This window comes from Cygnus olor, chromosome 6 (genome assembly GCF_009769625.2).
Source record: "Cygnus olor isolate bCygOlo1 chromosome 6, bCygOlo1.pri.v2, whole genome shotgun sequence".
Lineage (NCBI taxonomy): Eukaryota > Metazoa > Chordata > Aves > Anseriformes > Anatidae > Cygnus > Cygnus olor.
Genome location: NC_049174.1, coordinates 16,269,074 through 16,291,051, shown reverse-complemented (window position 1 = coordinate 16,291,051; position 21,978 = coordinate 16,269,074). Strand labels below are relative to the sequence as shown.

The window sequence follows — 21,978 nt, the reverse complement described above, 5'->3', positions numbered from 1 at the left end:
AAACTTTACTTGTGCAACTTCCCAAAGAAAACATCACAACACAAAACACAAGGACACCAACTTTAAAATAACAACACTAATAAACATGAGGCAAACTAAATTCGTTATTTTTCATTCTTTCCCTAAGGATACCAAAATGCAATTGGGTTATAAGAATTACATGAGGGTTAGCTCTTTTGCCCAGTTCTTAATTACACATCATCATTGCCAAACGTATTACCAACATTTGCTACAAATGAGAGGTTGTTGAAGATTTTTAGTCTAATTTTTAACATAAAAAATTGTCAGTGTTTGCTGACAGGGTCCATCTTCTGGTTATTTATAGAGTCCATTGTGCTTTCATTTTATTTTTGTATAAATTTAGCTAATAAGCTTGAAATTTTAACATACATTCTCAAGGTGCATGTCGGAAAGATCTCTCTGAATTGAAGAATTTCCAGATAAAGTCCCATAGGACATTATTCCAGGAACATTGTTTAAACATTGTTCCTTGGGAACATGAGTTCTGATTGGTCAAGAACAAAATGAAAAATCAAGCCCTATCTGCGATCTAGTACTGCTTGCTGGGAAGCAAAAGTGTGCTAGAACCAAGGACCTGACTTTGAATGACTATAAATTGATCTTTAAAAGGAGATTTCTTTGAAATACGAAAATATAAGGAAGAGGAATTATCTGCACACACTGCAAAGTGATATACCTTTAGCTGGAGGAATTTTCTTTACTTTAGGAACTGCAACATGCACTTTTTCTTCTGGGACAGCTGTCTTGGGCACCTCTGGCACTTTAAAGATATTGTTTTGATAAGAAATTTTCAATTATATTTAGAGCATCAAAACTACTAAAAACATGGAAAATGATCACAAAGACCCGTAAGAAGAAGAAAACTCACTTCAAAAAGATAATTAAGATTTACATCCAGCTTAAAACAAGTAACAGATATGAAGGTCTTTTAATTAACTGGACAGAGCTCTTTGGTAATTTTCAGGAAGAAATGCTATACCTTTTGCTGGTATCTCTGGAACAGTTTCCTCTTCTTCCTCTTCCTCAGGAACAAAGACAGGTACCTCTTCAGGGGGAGGTCTTGATATTTCTGGCATTTCAAAGATAGTATTTAATTGTAAGAAGATTAAACACAACATCAGACACAGACGGATGATTTACACAGAAGATGAAGAGTTTAAATTAGCAAGTACATTTGTCACAAACTGCTATGATACTTCAGTGAAATTCTAATAACAAACATACAGAAACAACAAGAAACATTGTCCATGGGTTCACTTATGAGAAAAGATACCTTTAGCTGTTGGAGTTTCTGGCTTTTTATGTACATGGACAGGTATTTTCTTTTCTGGAACTTTCTTGGGTACTTCAGGCACTTTAAAGATATTTTTGTTTAAGAAATTCATTTTCAGTGTAATATAAAACAATAACTGTGCAACTAACATAAGGTAACTACACAAATATGATAAATTTAATTGTGTATGAAAAAATCATTGATTTAAAAGTATATAATTTTCCACAGATTTATGCACAGATGCGAACTTACAAACATCCAAACTACCACATTACAAATTGACGTAGTAAGGTTGGGGGGAAGTCTGGCTGTTTGAAATGTTTATCTCTGGAAGATAAATATTGTTTATCTTCTGGAGCAGCTGTTTTTGAAACAGCAAGTACATTTAAAGAATTCAGATATGTAAATAACAATTATCTTTTGTTCCTCTCCAAAAAAGACAAACAATAGTACGACACAAACATAGACATTTTCACAGCACAGAATAAGTATATCACCCATGACAAAAAGAAATGCTCATAAAAGAGTCACAATACAGTGAAGAGGAATGGGTTTGTTACTTGCTGTCTTCTAAAGCCAAAGAAATAAAATTAGAATTACTTGGTTGAATCAGAAATTGGTGTACCTTTGGCTGGTGGAGGCTCTTGCACTTTTTTAGTTTCTGGGACAAGTACCTTCTCTTCTGGCACAGGTTTCTTTGGTACTTCAGGCACTTTAAAAATATAGTTACAGTTTAAGAATTTCATTTTTCATTACACCACAGTGTAAAGAATCAATAAAAATGGAATGAATCAATATGAATGGCATGAATCAATATAATGGAATGACAAAATGAACTAACAAGAATAGATTCTTCATACTATGTTAAAGAGGAAAGGTGAACAAAGAACATTTTGTTTTATCAAACATTTAGGCAAGAGCTGATATACCTTTAGCTGGTGGGACATCCTTCTTTTTCTTTACAAGAACAGGAACTTGCTCTTCTTGCATAGGTTTCTTTGACACTTCAGGAACTTTAAAGATATTATTGTAAAATGAGTTTAGAATAATCAGCTAAAACACCTTTACATAAAAGCCAGTGACACAAAACAATTTAACACAAACACATAGAACCACCATTCTTAAGATCAATAATCCTTTTGCTTTCATATGGTTTAACACAAGTGAGAAGATAAATAAAGTCTAGAAGACCTTTCTGATCACAGCTAATACAAGTTGCTATACCTTTAGGTGGGGGAGCTTCCTTTTTCTTTGGCACTTGGACTTTCTTTTCAGGTGCAGGTTTCTTCGGCACCTCAGCCACTTCAAAAACATTATTTTGATTAAAACATAATCCACAAACTTTTTAAAACAGAAATAAAACAAAAAAGACAGCAGCACAAATATTTCATATGCAGAGCCCCCTCCAAAAAGAACAGAAAAAGTAATCTAAGATATAGTGTGAATTACACATTCAGAGAATGTCTGCTAACATCAAGAGATTATATACCTTTTGCTGGAGGAGCTTCTTTTTTCTTCAGAATTGGTATTTTTTCCTCTGGAACAGCCTTCTTGGGCACGTCAGGCACTTGAAAGATACCATTAATATCTTAGGTATTTACTTGGAAAACAACAGGAAAATAAAGCGCAAGCAAGCACCCCTAGCACAAATCCCAAGTACATAACCAAAACATACAGCTATGATTTAAAATGGTTTGAGCACTAAGACAAAATAAAACAGCAAACAGGACATATTCACTGCTTTTAAGCCCATTCTTCCTGCTCAGCCACTAATGCCATCAAAAAAAAAAAAAGTTTTAATTTCAAAGGTTTATTTATTGCTTAGAGTAAGACAGAGAGTGACTTTTTAGAACCAGCTATTAAAGAAGATCAAGAAACATCATGGCAGGGAAACTTGCAAAAATACAAATTTAATTTTTTTCCTCCAATTTTTGGAGCAATTTAAAATGCTAATAGTGGATGAAAACAAACATTGCAATAAAAGCCTGCTTTAATTACTTTATTAAATACTTTAACGTTTCACTACTTTTCTCCTTATTTTCCCCCAGAGCTATGATGCTAACACTTCTCAGGCATGTAATATGCTAATTTTATCATGTTGAATAAGCTGGTTTTGTATATTGAATATATATTGCCGATTACATTTTATTTTTCAGATTTTTCCAAGTGCTATCTACATATAAAAAGCAAGCCAATCAAGTTTGTTAATTGATTTAACTCTAACACACAACTATGAATATATGACAATATATATATGACAATATATATATTATATATATTATATATATATAATATAATGTATAATATATATATGACAATATATGACAAAATATACACAGCAGTTTATACCACAATTTGGTGGGTACCGACATTGTATATGAGTGGTGTACTTCAATTAAAATAATAAAATAAAATAAAATAAAATAAAATAAAATAAAATAAAATAAAATAAAATAAAATCCTGAATGCTGAAATAAGTAGAATTTTTCCCTTTAACTACAGTGGGGCAAAAATTTCAACTAAACTTTATCTTAACAGTTTTTGTACTCCAAAATGGCTAAATATCCATACAAGTTTTATGATGATAGGAGAGTAATCATTTGATCTGAGCATACTGGAGAAAGATTGATGCACATATGAATTAAACTTAACTGCTAGGATAAAGTCAATAAAACTTTAGCCAATCCTAATATTTCCTGTTCAGGATAAACTTCGCTTTTGCTGTGTGCAGCATGGCCCTTTCTTTACTAGGAAAATGTGCTAACCAATGTATCAAAATTCTAGTGCAAACAATGTTAAAAATAGTTTTGAAATTCATTAGTTAGTCAAAAGAAATCCTGAACTTCCTTTTGGAGAAGAAGCACTATGTGATTTGAATCAGGACTGGAAAATATACATTTTTATGTACTCTTAGATGATTATATAATTTTGGAAAAATAGATATAGTTAGCCTATGTCTTCATGTAGCAAAACTTTATTAGCAAGACCTAGACCAAAACTGGTTGTCCTCTCTAAGTAGTGAAAATTTACACCATCACTATATACATTATTCCTAAGGAAAACATCTAAACGTAAGAGATTTTAACTATGGCGATTTAATAGAACTTCTGTAGTTTTGTGTTCCATGAAAATATATTGTTCCCTTTCAAAAATAAATACATTAATATAGATTTTCTCAAACATTTCTGAGAGGAAGTAAAAAAGACTAGTGTTCCAAAATCACTTATTTTCAAATACTCCACGTATTTTCCAGATACAAATAATTTTGTTCATGACACACAGTTCTCATATGCAATTCTAAACATTTCAAACAGAGACTGATAGGAAAATTTGATCTCAGACAAGGACAAGATAAATTTAAATTAATTTTTCTTAGTGGGTTACACAGAATTTATGTAAAGAGGAATGAACATTTATGGCATAGAACATTTAAATTTGTAGAAGTAATAGTGAAGAGTAGGCATACAGCAGCCCAGCTTGTTTTCTACAATATATTCTATTCATAAAATGCCTTGGAAAAAGTAAGATGTAAACCAAACTGGAACATATGAAACAAAACTTGGATACATTAACTGAAGAAACAGATACTATTTTTTCCTCACACAGTCCTAAAATTAAAGTATACCTCTAACTGGTGGGGGAGCCTCCTGTTCATACTGGGGAGCTTCCACCTCCTCCTCTTCATATTGAGGAACTTCCTCTTCGTAATAAGCAGCTTCTTCTTCATAATGGGTGACTTCTTCCTCTTCATATTGAGAAACTTCTTCATACTGAGGAACTTCTTCCTCATAGGGACTAACTTCTTCATAAGGGTGGACTTCCTCCTTGTAATGGATTACTTCCTTCTCATATCTGGTTACTTCTTCATATTGTGGAACTTCTTCCTCTTCATCCTGAGGAACTTCAACATACACTTTTTCTTTTCGGACAACTGTCTTGCGTACTTCAGGCGCTTAAAAAGATATCAATGAAAAGAATCTTAAAATATAGCATGTAGATCTTACTGACACTAAGGATCACAAGCATTGTCAAGTAAAAAATATACCAAAGGACAAACATTCCTTAGAAAAAAAATGAGTATTATTCTCTGTACATGGAACATACAAGACACAAAAAACATTTATATCATATTTCAGTCTATCCAGTATACCTTTGGCTGGTGCTCTTGGCATTTTTTTAGGAGGAGAAATTGGTACTCTTTCTTCAATGATAGCCCTCTCTGGTACATCAGGCACTTAAAAAATACAGTACATTTATATTTAATAACTTGAAAAAGTGGTGTTTAAGAGCAAAAATATTATTGTCAAAACACATTAAAAATATCTTACAAATACATGGCTGATACATAGAAGACAACCACATATATTGACAATGGACTCGTAATTAAGGAAGCAATTAGACTGCTATTCAATAAATCAACAACAAACATTTCAAGGTTCCAACATAAGTATCTGAGACGATTCCTGCTTCATCTGCTGCTGCCAGCAGTGGATTTAAGCTTCCTAACGGGCAGAGCTCAAAATCCAAATTCAACCAGCTACAAAATCACTAAATTCCATTTGTGTCCTCTGTGGCTGCCATTATCCACAACAGTGACATCTTATACTACCTCAGCAATAGAGCAAAGTCTCAATCATTGCTAACAAAAGATTTGCAAAGGAAATTCCAAATGAAGAAAAAGGAGCACATAGAAAAAAAGCTGTGTGAGTGGATGACAATGGATAAGAGTTCTGGCCTAATTAAAGGCAAAAGAATTCATTGTTCAGTGGGGAAAGTATTGTTTGTCTTCTGTCAATTGCTTTATACAATTTCTTTTTATTCAGGCATGGCAAGCAACCATTGCCTATAATGGCAGAAAAAGTTCCAAAAGTTTAAGATACAAATATGTTCAGTTTGTAAGATTTATTCAGGAAAGAATGCACACTATACTCAAGCAGCATATTCTCTTTTTTTAGAGCAGCAGTGCATAGGTTTTGTCTTCTGAGGCAGGTCTCATGGGACTTTGTGACCAATATCAAGGGAAACTGAACAAAAAAATTACTCAAGCATTTTAACACCTGGGAGACAGCTGGGCTTGCTAAGATGATAATTTTGGACTTTTCTTAACAGATCAGAGATATTTTGATATTTAGAGATGGAATCCATTTTGTCAGCGATAGATTTGAGAATTTATACAGGTTTTTTCATGGTAGGCTACAGTGAGGGTAGAGGTGAAGTGAATGGCTACCACGACTCTTGATGTTTGCTGTGGGTGTTAGTTTTAGGGCAACGTGAACACTGACCACCTCCTTAAAGATTTTCTCGCAGAATCCTTCCTGATGTATAGTTGTAAAGGTCAGGTACTTGTGCATTTAAAATCTTAAACTAAAACTGATTGGACCTGGTAACTTCAGCTGATTTGATTACAAAACCTGCATTGTGCGTCAGTATCCTTGTCAGGAAACTCAAGTATATTTTGGATTGTTTTGTCCCAGCTACACCACCTCTCTTTGGCATCCCATGGGAGAACTGTTGAATTTGACATCCTTTTGCTTTGACCCTTCTATTACGACAGCAGCTAGAATATTATTCCTGCCTTATAGATGGTCAAAGGTCCCCTTCTATCCTTATAATAATCATGATCTGCCTTTACCCTCATCATTCTCCAATAGAGAGACTAAATAAATTATTTAACTTCACATTGGTGTGATTATATTAATCTTTCAATTCATACTGATATGTTCAGAGTGATTGATAATGTTTATCAACAGCAACAGGACTGAATGCAGTAAATATGAGGCATCTTGTGACTCATTTTCCACAAATCAATAGACTGCTACCCAAAGTAATAGGATAATGAATTAAGAGACTTTCTTCAAAGCCATTGAACTGGTACGTCCAATACATGGGGTTGTGCTAAGTGTCTTAGCCAGCTGGGAAACAGAGCAAAGGTAAAGGCTGCTGCTTTGACTTTCAGATTTAGGTGGGAGATTGCTGTCACAGAAGAGGAAAGCACACACTTTCTTTTCAGAAGAGGAAAGCATATTAATATAAATAAGAAAAAGGCTGCGCTGTTTTTTTCCTCAAAGGTCTGAGAGGTGGCAAGATTTCCAAAGGATGGGCTAGTGAAATGGTTGGTCTTCCGCTATGAGAAAAGCAATAAACCAGGAGGGGAAATTTCAGCCTTTTGTGAGAATGGAATGCTGTTCTGGTATCCCTTTGGTACCTTTAGTACTCTACAAGATATACCTTTGGGATAAACCAATTACTGGTGATCTGCATAGGACAAGAAATTATGATTGGCTGTTTGTTGGTGTTGTTGTTTTGTTGTTTGTTTGCTTTTTTGTTTGTTTTGCTAAGTAGTTGACAATTTGTAAATTTGGACATAGAATCTTTTTAGTCTGTTCATACCTGTGTATGAAATCTCCTCTTCTGTGTGAAGAGAAATGGATACTTCCTCTGACATAGCCCAGTGTTCTTCTTCTGTTGGTACTTCAAAGACAGAGTCCAACTTTAATATTTTTTCTCCGGTGCAATATTGTGTAGAATAATAAATATCCCATTAAGTGTTTCTTAGAAAACTAATTATTATTTCCTGACACCTCCCACACCCAGGGTAATTGGGGAAAATCTAGTGTTTTTCAAAGGCACTGTTAAGGTTCATTTGGGACGATGCTGAGGCAGTAGAACTATAAGTAACATGCCAGTGGCAGGTTTGAAGCTCTGATGGTATTGCTTTAGGGAAGTCGGTTCATAGATTAATCCATGGGCAGGAATACCTTCTGGTGGTGGTGACACTTTTCTTTTTGGAACAGCAATGGATACTCTTTCTTCTTTGATAATTTTCTTTGGCTCTTCTGGCACTTTAAAAGATAATAGTTGTAAGAATACTAAATTCTAAAAGGAAAAACACACTTCCATACAAAGTTCATAGGAAAGAATTAAGGGCAAACAATTATGGGGAAATAGTACACTTTTACATATCAAGGATACTTATCTTATAATAAACACAACAATTACACTGAACATACAAAGATAAAGACATTTAATTCACAGAGAAAATGACCAGCTGAAATTTTAATGCATAGTAGCTATATATGCATTAAGTATTTTGTATAGGATTAGTTTGGGGTTTTTCCAAGAATAAATTCCCTAGGTAAATTTGATGCTTTGAAACACCTTGCAAGTTTAGTAACAGCAGAAATATCATCAAGTGTTAATATTATAAGATACTAAAATAATACATAAAATATTAGAATAAGAAATACAGAGACAGAATAGAAATACAAATCACATCATAAAGCAAACAGCATATTGACACAACTTGAAGATACAAAGATGGAGATGAAGGTGAGATGTCTCCAGGCTCTTCAGAAATATTATTTAATCACAAAACACCACATATAAAGCATACATTACAAAATTACTTTTCAAACACAAGAAAAGCAGAAGACACAAGAAAAGACAGAAGCAGAAGACATATTTCTAAGTCCGAAACCCTCCACTCTGAATATTGACTGTTATAAAACATTGATAGTTTTTTTCTAAATGTGTTGATATTTGTTGAATAAATTGTCTTCGCTGAGTAAATGTCTTCATTCAGCTTTCCAAAGCTCTTAAGCAGATAGTATAATCAATTAAGTTACTAGCAGCTTAGAAAATACAAGGAACGCAGGTGTGTGACTGTTCTCCATTACCTTCTGCATTTTTTTGCAAGGGAGATGACAAAGCTGCTTTTCATTTAAAATCAAGTTGGGAGAGCCTGGGGTTTTATTACCCAGGCAGATGATGAATATGATGCATGCATACATCTGATATTTAGAAGCCTTCTCTACATTCAAAAGAACTTATATACCTTTAGCTGGTGGAACTGCCACTTTCCGTGAAACTGGAACAGGAACTTTCTCTTCTGGCACAGTCTTCTTCACTGCTGGCATTAAATTTATTTATTTATTTATTATTTTTTATTTATTTTTAAACAAATTCTTATTTTAAAAGATTTTGAATTAATCACAGTTTGCTAACATGATCAGATGACAAAACACAAAAGCAGAGACATGGCAATTCTTTAAGTCAAATAAAGAAATGACAGCAAACATTGAAACAACTTGTTTTATACAATCAGACATTACAAATATAAATCAGTATTCTGAAACAAGACTTCTCTTGTGTAGCTCTGAAAAATTATATACCTCTTTTGGGTAGAGTCTCATCTCTTTTAGCAACTGCAACTTTTTCTTCTGTGATAATTTTCCTGTGCACTTCAGTCACTTAAAAAGAATAAGAATATTTAATTGTAGTATTTTAAATGCAGGCATATTTGATTTTTTCTACTTCATCTGACTTTTTCGTAACAGAAAATGCTAAAGAAACTTCAATAACAAAAATGAGACACTGAAGAAGAGTGTACTTTACAGGCACAGTGCAAACAAAGCAGAGTAAATAACCAAAAGAACGGGGAGATGCAGACAGATTTCAGATATTAACAAAAACAAATTTTATGTAAAATGCCTAAATACAAGTACCACAAGACCAACCAAAAAATGCTCCATGATGTCATTCTCTGTTTACCTTTGGTTGAGGGAGTTTCTTCAACATCTGTCTCGAAAGTGGACACTTGTTCTTCTGGAGGTTCTTAAAAAAGATTGTGCAACTTTAGAAAATTGGATTGATCTCACCAAAAGGGATAACATAAAAGATGAAATAGCATATAAATACCATCAGCAAGACAGAGAACACAGTCCACATTGTAGACAAACAGACATAAGCACATGTTTAATGTTGATGAAATTTGTTATTAATGTTGAAGAAAATTGGTATGATATATAGATAGATAGATAGATAGATAGATATCATGATAAATGTCAAAGAAAGAATGCAGCAGTAAAGTCATTTTTTTGCAACAGGAGCAAACCACTGATATACCTCTTGCTGGTGGAGCCTCCACTTTCTTAGGAACAGGGATCAGTACTTTCTCTTTAGGAGCTGCTTTCTTATGAACTTCAGGCACTTCAGAAAAATAAGTAAGATGGAAAGATGAGAAAGAATACTAAACACTGCTTCATTTGTAATTGTCTATTTTTTTTTTAACTAGTAACATTTTACTGAGTTAACACAAACTTTTCATAGTACAAGATGGAATTTGAGACAACCATTCATCACTGAAAGCAGACATTGCACATGTCAACACAGAAGACAGTAAGGCAAACAATACCCCCTGGAAGAAACAAGAATACATGACCCAGATGAGGAACTGTTTTATACCTTTAGCTGCTGGAGCTTCCTGAGGGGCAGCTGGAATTTTTGGTTCAGGAACAACTCTCCTAGGCTTCTCAGGCACTTTAAGAGATTACAATACATAGTTTTACAAAGAGGAATAGTACCACTTCAACATGCATGCATTTCCTTAATATATTAAAAACAAAACAACAACAACAAAAAACAACTAGAGAAACGTGTAGTGACAACACTCAGACTGATGAAACAAGGAACACAGAAACAATCAATATTTCGTAAATGAAATTAATGTGTACCTTTAGAGGGTGGGACCTCCTCTCTTTTAGGAAGAGCTACCTTCTCCTCTATGTAGTAAGATTCTTCTTCAGTCACTTGCAAATAGTAAAATAAAGATACTTGAATTTCAGTATTTGACATTTATTACCGTCTTTATGGCCTTTGTAAGTAATAAAATATTTGATAAGACAAGAATAAGCAGTGTGCATTACTAAAAGACACCTCTGGTATTACTAGGTTACAAAAACTAGATTCAAACCCTCCTGCTTGCTCTGAAGCTGATGAAACAAGTCCAAGCAATTTAAACGGAACTGAGATTGAGCTCCTATCTTGTATTTCTGTGGAATTTGAAAATGTTCAGCATTTAAAATGCCAGATCAGCACTTTCCATTCACTAGTTCACTAATATTAGAATTTGTCTATTTTGAGAAAGCCTCTCTCCCAGATTTTGAGAAATTTTTTTGGCTAAAGCCATCCTTTGTAAATACTTTCTATGGTGTCACCTGTAAAGGTAATTGAGACAATCAGGGTATGTTACCACCAATGAATTTACAGGTGGAAACAACTTAGTCATTTTGCCATGAAACAGCCTGAGGAAACAGAGTACATCATGATATTCTGAAGAGATTTTACTTCATTTGAGAAACAAGGTGAAAGAGTAATTTTCAACAGAGAATTTTTGTAAAAAATAATGAAGGGCTGATAATTCTCAACACCCAAGAGATAACTCATTATTTTCACAGTGTTAAAACAGGATTAACCGCACTTTTCAAAAGCAAGTCAAAGAAATTGTAGACATTCGTAGTGTTAAAGTTTATAAGATATGAAACTTAAGGCATATTTATGCAGTAGTAAATTTTCCTTTTAAATAGAATAAATCTTAATCTATGATATTTTTGATATAAAATAAAAATCTCTGTTTGCTTCTGCCCAGTATTCTTGAATTGTGGTCATACCTTCAGAAATCTCCTCTCTGTGAATGGAAATAGATACTTCCTCCATTTCTTCTTCAGCCCATTCTTCAACTGTTGGTTCTTTAAAGAAAATACTTAGTTTTAGTGTTTCTGGTGGATGGATTGATGGATCAGTGGATGGGCAAGAAGACCAAGAAAAGTTCTGTATGACACTGGCAGATATGCATACCATATAGAAACTTGCAGAAGTTTCAGAAACTATACAGAAACTATGCATACTATACAGAAACTGGCCTTCATTCAAGGCCAGGCTGGATGCGGCTCTGGGCAGCCTGCTCTAGTGGCTGGCAACCCTGCCCAGAGCAGGTGGGTTGAAATTAGATGATCTTTAAGGTCTGTTTCAACCTAGGCCATTCTATGATTCATTCTATCAAACTGACATGCACACACGTAAGTATGACTTGCACTAAATGATGTCTGTTATGCATGCCTCATGTACCCTATTGTGTGCTGTTATCTGTCTCAAATATCTTTCGCTGGTCAATGGTCAGTACATCAGAATGCCTCAACTCCCCAAACCTCTCCATCACAACAACTGATGTGGGGAGACAAGGGCCAAAGAATTAGATGTTTCTCTTTGATCCAGCTACATAAAAGTAAGAGGGACAAAAACAAGATGATAAGGATAGGTCAAGTATTGAAAGGAAAACCTGGCATACGTATATCTACAAATGAGACTGTATCAGGGAAAACATCAACTTGTTTGAGGGTAAAAGGTTGACAAGCAGGGGACAGAAATCAACAGTATATCTACCCATATGAATATATGTATTTGCATGTTCATATTTGACAGGGATAACTTCACAGAATCACAGAATCATCTAGGTTGGAAGAGACCTCCAAGATCACCTAGTCCAACCTCTGACCTAACACTAACAAGTCCTCCACTAAACTTCCATAACTATTTTTAAAAATTATTTTTATTTTTGAAGAGAATATGTAAATTGTATTGACTGGCAAGTCATTAATGGGATAGGAAAACAGTCAGAATGTTGATTTTGGATATCTCGAAACAGGTCTTTGTTGGAATTATGCCAACTTAAAATAAGTGATCTCAACCTCCCTTGAGTATGAGAATCTGATCTAAAAGAGCTAGTGAGAAGCTAAAGCTGCGGAGAGAATAGTACTGTTATCTATCTGCAGTGCTTCAGAGAACATTGTAGGGCTTATAAGAAATCCATAGCTACAGTCCTAAGTACTGGAGTCTAACCTCAACACTATACACCTATACATACATCTTACTATGATTTCATGAGAACTTGATCCTGAGATCATTGTGTTTGGTGGTAGAGTTTCCATTCATGTAAATGGGTTGGGATCCTGGCATTCAGGACTGAAATGGTAAGTGGCACTCAGAAGATCTTAACTGCCTGCAAGTCCATAAAGTATTCCAGTAGAAAACTCATTCAAGGTAAATAACACAATTTTTTTTTTTTTTTTTTGCTTATTTTGATCTTGGTTTTAGAACAACAGACTTCTAGTAAAAGCACAAGTTTCTCATTAGTGTTTGTTTATAGAGTACCTTCAGGTGGTGGAATTTCCTCTGGAATGGCTACAGATATTCTTTCTTCTGTTGTGAATATTCTTTCTTCAAAAGTTGCTTTCTTCTGCACTTCAGGCACTTTGAAAGATAATAACATTAAATGGATGAATTTCTAATCCTAGTGTGGAAGCAATGTTGCGAGATGCTAAATCTAAGTTTCCAAAGAATCACTTAAGGGCATTGAGCAAATAACATATAACAGAGATTCAATATTTACAAATAGTATTTTTGTAAGTACTGCACAACACATACAAAATAATCCATTGATGCATTGTCACAAAATCAGTACAGCACAATTCACAGAACAAGCACAAATCAATGACTGAAAACAGCACAGAACATACACCACACAGAAGGTGAGAACCAGCATATTCTTTCATTCTACTGGAAAGCGTACCTTTAGCTCGAGGAGCTTCAACTTTCTTAGGAACAGCAGGAGGTACTTTTTCTTTAGGGACAGGTTTTATAGGAACTGCAGGCACTTAAAAAAAAAAAAAGCGTTTAGTTTTAGGATCTAGAAAGTGCAAAACTGGAAAAGGAAACATAAATGTATTATTGAAAAAGAAGATTACACATGGACATATTTTCTTTACAAAACAACAGCTGAGCAAATTGAAGGAAATATTAATGTTCTGAAGACTACAATAAACAATATTGTACCTTTTGCAGGTGGAGCCTCTTCTACTTTGGGAGCATAAGGTAGTTTTTCTTCTGGAGCTGTTTTCTTGGGTACTTCTGGCACTTCAGGTATATTAATTAAAATAATATTAAATAACTCAAATTACAGGTGTTTTAAGACTACATCTAAAGGAATGACAAAACTGACACAAAAGGTACATAGCTAATATAACTGAAGTACAACCAAAACCAGATTCACTTAATCAAAATGAAAATTTACCCACACAATCAAGATGTTTAAGATAACAAGAAAAGAGTGATATTTTATTTAGGTATACCTTTAGGTGGTGGAGTTTCTTCTCTTTTTGGAACAGAAATTTTTTTCTCTGGGGGAGCTCTCTTGGGCACCTCTGGCACTTAAAAAAGATAAAATGTAAGACAACTGAATTCTGTTTTTGAAAGATCTACTGGAGTATTATAGAAAGACATCTGTTTAGAAGGATATCAAGAAACACCACAGAACACATAAATAATACACTTAACATGGAAAGATATAAGATGATCAACAAATATTTGTAAAAAAATATTAAACTGTTCACTGCAACGTGTTTTGAAACTGATTTCTTAACTGAAGAAAGAGCTGTTCAAGTATGTTACCTGGCCTTAAAAAGTGTTATATATGCACAATTATACATTAAATATATATACATATATATGTACTTTCCTGACATAGATAAGTTAAGAACAGTGACAAAAACAACAACAGAAACAGATATTTAAGAGGTACATGTATAGTCCATCACCAAGTATACCTTTGGCAGGTGGAAGTTCTTCTCTAGGAACAGGAACGTGTACTTTTTCTTCAGGAACAGGTTTTTTAGGCACTTCAGGCACTTTAAAGATATTAAAATGTGTTTCAGTAATCTTTCCAATGTTTATGAATTTGTCTTAGGTGAGAACAGACATATAACATAGCACACAAAGTCTACATATATTTAGAAGTTAGAACAATAGTACAGGACTGGTAAAAGTCCACTTTCAAAAGATGCTGTACCTTTTGCTGGGGGAGCCACTTCCTTTCTAGTAACAGCAACTTTCTTTTCTGGAACGTGTTTCTTAGGTACCTCAGGCACTTTGGAAAGCATTGTCAAAGTGAGAGAGCTTTAGTTTTTGTAACACTTATCCAGATTTCAGTGACAAAATTGCTTTATAAAGCATAATATTTGGACAAGCAGCTGAGCACCACAGCACAATGCACTGTACAACCTTTTGGACATGCAGCAGACTACTTAGGAGAGACAATAAAATACAGTATAAAATATCAATGTTAATATTAATGTACTATCATCTTTCATGGCACTGTATTGAAGGAAAAACACCCTACACTTATCTGCAAAATCCACACAATCTAAATACAAACAAACACAAAATTGTTAGGAAAGGGAAGAGCCAAAGCTGAGACACCTAAGCACTGTAAATAAAGTTATAAAACAAAGCAAAAAAAGAGAAAGGAGATAGTGCAGAACCAAAACCACATAAATATCAAATTTATAAATACATTCAAGACAATTTAAAAAACATATGATGACAGACAATAACTTTTTTTTTTCTTTGTTTGTTTGTGTTTTATACTAGGGCAGTAGAAATACCTTTAGCTGGTGGAACTTCTTTTGGGACAGGAACAGGCTTTCTTTCTTCTGATACATGCCTCTCTGGTATCTCAGGCACTTTGAAGAGAGAAGTGGTGAACATTTAGAAGTCTGAAAATATTTAGTAAATCACTGTAGGCTGCCTTCAACATGCTTGGTAAGCAAACACGGTATGTCAAAAAATATTTTGTTTTATCAGACAGATACAACAGTCTCATTTAAAAAATATTCAGAAAATTAATTAAAGCAGTCATGAAGAAGTAGAGGTTAGAAATGCAGTAGGTATAGAACTTTTGGGAGTAGAGCCATAGTGAAATGGAATGATCTGAATTCTAATATGCTCTCCTTTGGTAAAGAGTAGTACAGTCAAATAAGATGAAAGCTCTAAAAAATTAGGCACTTGATGATGATATTGTTCACCTTCATCATGAGGGATCTCCAGTTCTGCAGAAATGACCTCTTCTTCTTCTTCCTCCTCTTTGACTTCCTTACGTGCTGCAATGGGAATTTGAAAGATGTTAAATTTGGAGATATGAAATGTCAATGTCTGTAGTAAATCTGAAATACTTTTAAGAAGATGCTATGTGTATCCAGTACACCAAGGTCCACTGAAACACATACATTAATATGTTAAGAAAAAGGCAGCCAGAAAATTAACAGCATGTGCAAATCTCACAGTGAGTTTTGATTGACAAATGAATTCAAAATGTTTTAAAAATCTTAAATATTAACTTCTCATTATAATCGATCTACCTTCAGTTGGGTAAACAGCTTCAAAGAATCTTTCTTCAACTGTCTTCTCATGCTCTGCTGGCTCTTCAAATAAAAGCATTTTAACAAGGTAAAATAGCTTAGATATTAACATCTGTTAATCTAAAGAAAACTGAGGCTACATAACACAACAAACAAAAAGAAGCAATGCATATTGAAACGTAGATGTACATTATGTCTAAATATGTAATTTGCCACATATAAAAATAGATTTAAAGAAAGTATAGCAAGGTAGATTTTTTTTTTAATTTTATTTTTCATTGTATTTAATTTTATTTATTTATTTTTTTGGGTTGTACAGCTTTTTGGTTTTGTACATACCTGTGACATATGAGTACTCTTCTTCTCTGTGGACAGAAACCGACATCTTTTCTTCTGAAACAGTCCATGTTTCTACTGTCGGTACTTTAAAGATAGGATTTTGTTTTAGTATTTTATATCCTAGATCCACAGTAGTGGTAGAAAGCATGTGAGTTTTTACAAAATCTCTATCTGTATTATGTACTTAAATCTTAGACATATTTAGACAGTCAGTATTCACATTCTAAAATACTGAACACAAAACAAGCATAACAAGTAAAAATGTAGTATCTATTAAGAGTCTAAAGACACAGACACTTTTAACCCCAGAATTTAAAATAAATGCATGCACAGACTTTCAGAACTAGTGTATCAGAATAACACCAAAGGCATTTCTTCAAAGAAGTGTTGGGACACTGGGCCATTATTATGTAAGCATATGTCAGCAGGCAGAGTATATGAAGAGAAAAAACTAAATCACACTGCAATATCCTATAAGTTATTTAAAGATGAATCACAAGGCCAATCACAAATGCTTTAACCAATGCGACTAGTCACAGAATGACCAGTACAAAAAATTCAGGTACATAAACAGCCCTACATAGTCACAAGAGATGCAAGAATACTCAGGGTGCTGGTGAAAACATAAACTGCAATTGAAAGATGTTGATCTGTACCTTCCTTTTTTATAACTTTTTCTTCAACGATCATTGAAGGTTTTGGTGGTGGAACTTTCTTTGTTACTGTTGACATTAAATTTGGTTAATCAGTCATGTATTTGTCAAGGAGATCAAAATAAATCTAGAGCTATTTACGAATAATGCTGAAAACACAAAAAACATGACAAACAATCTAGCTCAGCAGCTAAGCCAGGCTCTTCAGAACTGTGCAAAGCAACAGAAGGAATGTGTTTGCTTCATTCATTTTATTGCTGCCTTCTAAAGGGGGTGGGTAGCTCAGGATGTATGACAGAAGGTCATATCCCGATATGTTCTGAATTCTATTCAACAGGCTTCTGCTGCAGAATGGTAAATGCTATACAAGAAGAGTGAGTTACCAAGAGAATAAGGACGCATCTTTATTTCAAACATTTATTCAAGACTCCCTGGTAGACAAGTCAAGGTGGAAAGCTGAGGAAGACAGGGATTTCACTTCTTGAGCTAAGAGTGGAACATATTTTGTCACTTGATGCAAATTTACGCTCCCTTCCTGTTTTAAAGCATTCAATGTTAATATCTACATTTCCTATTTTCCCCTAAAAATTTTTTGTCTTCCTTTTACACAATTCACCAGAAGCTTTTACTAGAGCTGTTTCAGGCTGAAAAATTGTTCAGATCCATGTTAAATGAAGACAAAGCATATGCAGGTCACCTAAGTAACAACAACTGCAACTTTCATGTAAAGATGACACTAAACAGTATGACATTTAAACAGTAGTTACCCTCAGCCTGTTTGACTTTTTCTTCTGCAACCCTCTGAGTGGTAATCTCAACTTTTTCTTCAACAGGTTTCTTGACAACTGTAAGTGATTCATATATATTTATCATTTAAATCATCTTGCAAATTATTTTCTAGACATAAAACAGGTAGAACTGGATCCCCCCTCCCCCCCGCTTAAGTTGTGATAAACTTTGTGTATCCAATACTTTATTTAGGGCATTGTTCACTACAATAATGGTAAAGGTACATGTGAAACAGGTGATATGGCCCACTTCCCCTGAGAGATATGCCGTGATCTATTTGGAGGACACTTCTCAGAAGTGCAGCTTTCACTGGCTCAAAAACACCACCCAGGCCCAAGGCTAATATATAGTGAGAAGGAAAGATAACCGAAGCTTAGCTTGATTTTGCTAGCAATTCTTGGTTTGCTTCAACCACCTTTGCCAGTATTCTCTCTCTGCTGGAAAATCTGAGGTGGAAGAAGAGGAAGGTTTGCCATGACCCTTGGTCATGTAACTGTCCAACATGAGGAAAATTCCTGTTCAAGGATATCTGAATAGCAATCACAGTTCAGCTTGAAGGGGATGTATTAGAGAGAGAAATCTGAATGTTGCTGTTAGTTTTGCAGGAAAGTCATACCTTTACGAACTGTTACTTCTTTCTTTTCTTTCTTTTCTGCTGTAATTGCTGGAGGCTTCTGCTCAGGAACAGGCTTCTTAGGAACTTCAACCACTTTAAAAATAAAAACAATTTTTAATGATGAAAAATGCATTGTCTAAAGGCTCACTAAGGACAAAAGTAATTAGTTATACTATTATATGATTATGAAGTTGAAACATACACAGAGTTTTGAAGATCTAACTGTTGCAGTAAAATTTTTTGTTCATTTCCGTGTTTGATGTTTTCTCATCAGAACCATTTTCTAGTCCTAGAGGCATACACATTACTACCACCTTAGACAGTTAAAGCGTACAAGGACTTGCAAAATTATCCAGTTATTAACATCAAAAAATTGATGTCTGAAACATCTAACCTAAATCAAGTTTATGTAGAATGCATGAAAATGATAGGAGAAATTACTAAAACAACCAAAAATAACACATAACCTTACAAACTAGAAATTCATATTAAGTTTTAAAAATGGTCCAATCTGCGAAGTCCATTTGTAATCATATTATAATGTATCACTTTCTATCTGCATCTATATCTTGCCATACCATACTCCTTGTATTATCAAGTAGCAATCACAACTTGGCAGCGTATTAAGATTCAAACTGTAAGATAATTAAAACTCTTTCATACCTTCTTCATGAATGACTCGTGTTTCTTCATAAGCCACTTCTCTTTTCTCATAAGCTTCTTCCCATTCTTCTTCCCCTTCATCATAACCTTCTTCCTTGAAATAATAATCATGTTCTTCTCCATAATCATCTTCCCATTCTTCATAAGGCTCTTTGGACTTTTCATATATTTCCATTTTTTCTTCATGAATCTCTTCTCTCCTTGCCATAGATGTTATTTTGACCTCTTTGGGCTTCTCTGGCAGAACGTCAGGAACTTAATAAATAAATAAATAAATAAAATATAGCCTGGAATCTGCAAGGTGTATTGGATGTTCACAGTTAATGAAATGATTTCTCCCTTACGGACAGTTTAGTTTAAGTGCCCCCTTTTTTTTTTTTTTTTTTCCCCGCAGCAGTCCTAATCAGCTTGGATTTTAAATGTGTATGTGTTTAACATATTGACAGAAATCAAACAAATGTCTGTTCCAGAAGGTAAATTTACTATTCTTAAGAGACTTTTTTTGTTGTTTGTTTTTTAAAGTTACCTTTAGGTGGTTGGACGTCTTCAGGACCCTTTTTAACCACCTTTTTGGAGACTTTCTTTACTGAAACCTTCTTTTCTGCTTAGAAAAAAAAAAAAAAAGTAAAATTTTATTTAAAACAAACCAAAACAACACAGTCATAATTAAACATACACACACTATCCAAATACTTTAAATATTCTTACCTGGCTTCTTCTCCTCTGGTGGTGGAACAAGAGGCAGAAGAATAGGAATAGGAGCAGCTTATGAGAAAAACAATATATTTAGAATAAAGTGTGAGTATGGTATTGTCTTCTTGAAGAAATATCTTAGTGCATTTGGAAAATAGGCAGAGGAGATTATTTTATTGCAACTATGAATAAAAGGAAAAATGGTGCTCATTCTGACCACCCACTGTATCTGGAACAATATATTTTGAATGTGAATCTCCAGTCTACCGTTATTTGAACCCCAACCCTTCACAGCTTTGTTTTCTTTACTACCATCACTCTCCTATCTTTGCTGATAGTTATTCATCTAAATATCAGTCTTTTCCCTCCTGCTGCCACTCCAAGCATTTACAAAATTGTCATGGAAATGTAACCAAGAACACTGCACTTCTCAATCTGTACTAAATGATTGAATCTAGCAGAAACATTTGTAATGTTTGTAGTCTGTAGACCAATAACAGGGCCTGGATAGAGAAGTCCACTGACAATACACATGTGACCTGTTTATTCTGTCTTCAGAAGACTTTGTCATTTATTTTCAATTTATTATTATTGTTTTACTTTATTTTATTTTTCAAAATTGCAGTTCAGAGAGCTTGTTTAAAAGATATTTATGTGGTAAAAATGAAGAATGATTGTAACAGGAAAATAGAAATAAAGGGAGAGTGGAGTTAACAGCAGACTGACAGGAAAACAAGCTGGAATGATGGGCAATTTTTTTTTTTTTTTTTTAAGAGACATAGCTTCGTTCTTGTCTGTGTATAATTTTCATCTCTGATGCTGCAAAAGAAGTCTATTCACATCAATGCTTGCTCTTATAATAATTCTACAGGGAGAATCAACTAGATTTTATCACTGGAGCTGTGTAAGATTTTTCTCTGAAGTACCCAAGACTCTGCTGCTTCAGTGATGATATAAAAGAGCACTATGCAACAAGTATTTTGTTTGTTTGTTTGTTTGTTTTTTATCCTACCTTCAGCTGTTTTTTGAGGTGGAACCGCAACCTTGGCATCAGGAACATCTGGAAAATCAAAATGTTTAACTGAATAAAAAATACAGATCTGAATTTGCTATCCCCAAGATTAGTTCACGGGCCTTTATTTGTTTATGTTCTAGCATACAATTATTGTAACTTGCTCCTGAAGCATAAACAATCCAATGTATAGATAATTACTTGAATTAATCTTTCTATCTGGCCAAACTTTACACGGTTTCATTTTATTTATATATATATATATATATTATATACATATATATTAAATTAAATATTATATATATATATATTAAATATATATATATATATATATATTTGCCTCATTTTGGAGTAGGCTCTTAAGAACATTCAGAAAGGAAGGTCATTATATATCATAAGGAGATGATTGCTACCCATTTTGATTTTCCTTGGTTAACTGTTTTTCAGCTGTGCAGAAGATGTTGAATGTATTCATTGGTACCTCTTCATTGTTCTATTCCTCAGTCATTTAAATAAAAATATACTTGTTTGTGTTAGAGAATGTGGCTTCTCATATTGTACAAAACAAGACCCAGACACAACAATAATCACTGCTTTCAGAGTTATCAAAGTAGTCATTGCCACTATGTATAAGAATAAATAGTTCCTCATATTCACGGCTGAGGAATATTTTTCCAGACTGTAGGTTTGACTTACTATAGCCAGGGGAAAAGGATAAAGCAGAACAATGCAATATATCTATGACAGATAACAGACATGATCTTGTGGTAATCTTGTGCATTATCTTTACCTGGTGGCTTCAGCTCCAGTTTGATTTCTGCAAAAGAGTAATACATTTCTTTTAGAACTATTTGTTTTTCCAGAATCATGTTTCAAACTCACAAATTTGT

General features: G+C 33.9%; 1 protein-coding gene and 1 long non-coding RNA gene across 2 annotated transcripts in view; both read right to left on the bottom strand.

Annotated features, from left to right (window-relative positions):
* Positions 1-21,978, bottom strand: part of LOC121072380 (titin-like) — a 246,198-nt gene that overhangs the window by 135,007 nt on the left and 89,213 nt on the right. Inside the window, exons 105-110 of the mRNA XM_040561912.1 lie at positions 21,879-21,905; positions 21,089-21,136; positions 20,092-20,148; positions 19,910-19,987; positions 19,384-19,638; positions 18,721-18,813 (exon numbers count right to left, since the gene is read on the bottom strand). Coding sequence (XP_040417846.1) covers positions 18,721-18,813; positions 19,384-19,638; positions 19,910-19,987; positions 20,092-20,148; positions 21,089-21,136; positions 21,879-21,905 — 558 coding nt within the window. The remainder of the gene's footprint in view (positions 1-18,720; positions 18,814-19,383; positions 19,639-19,909; positions 19,988-20,091; positions 20,149-21,088; positions 21,137-21,878; positions 21,906-21,978) is intronic.
* LOC121072382 lies at positions 15,991-16,745 on the bottom strand. Its single transcript, XR_005821178.1, has 3 exons — positions 16,663-16,745; positions 16,324-16,386; positions 15,991-16,065 (listed from the first exon to the last, which is right to left on the bottom strand). It is a non-coding gene; the product is annotated as an uncharacterized LOC121072382 (long non-coding RNA).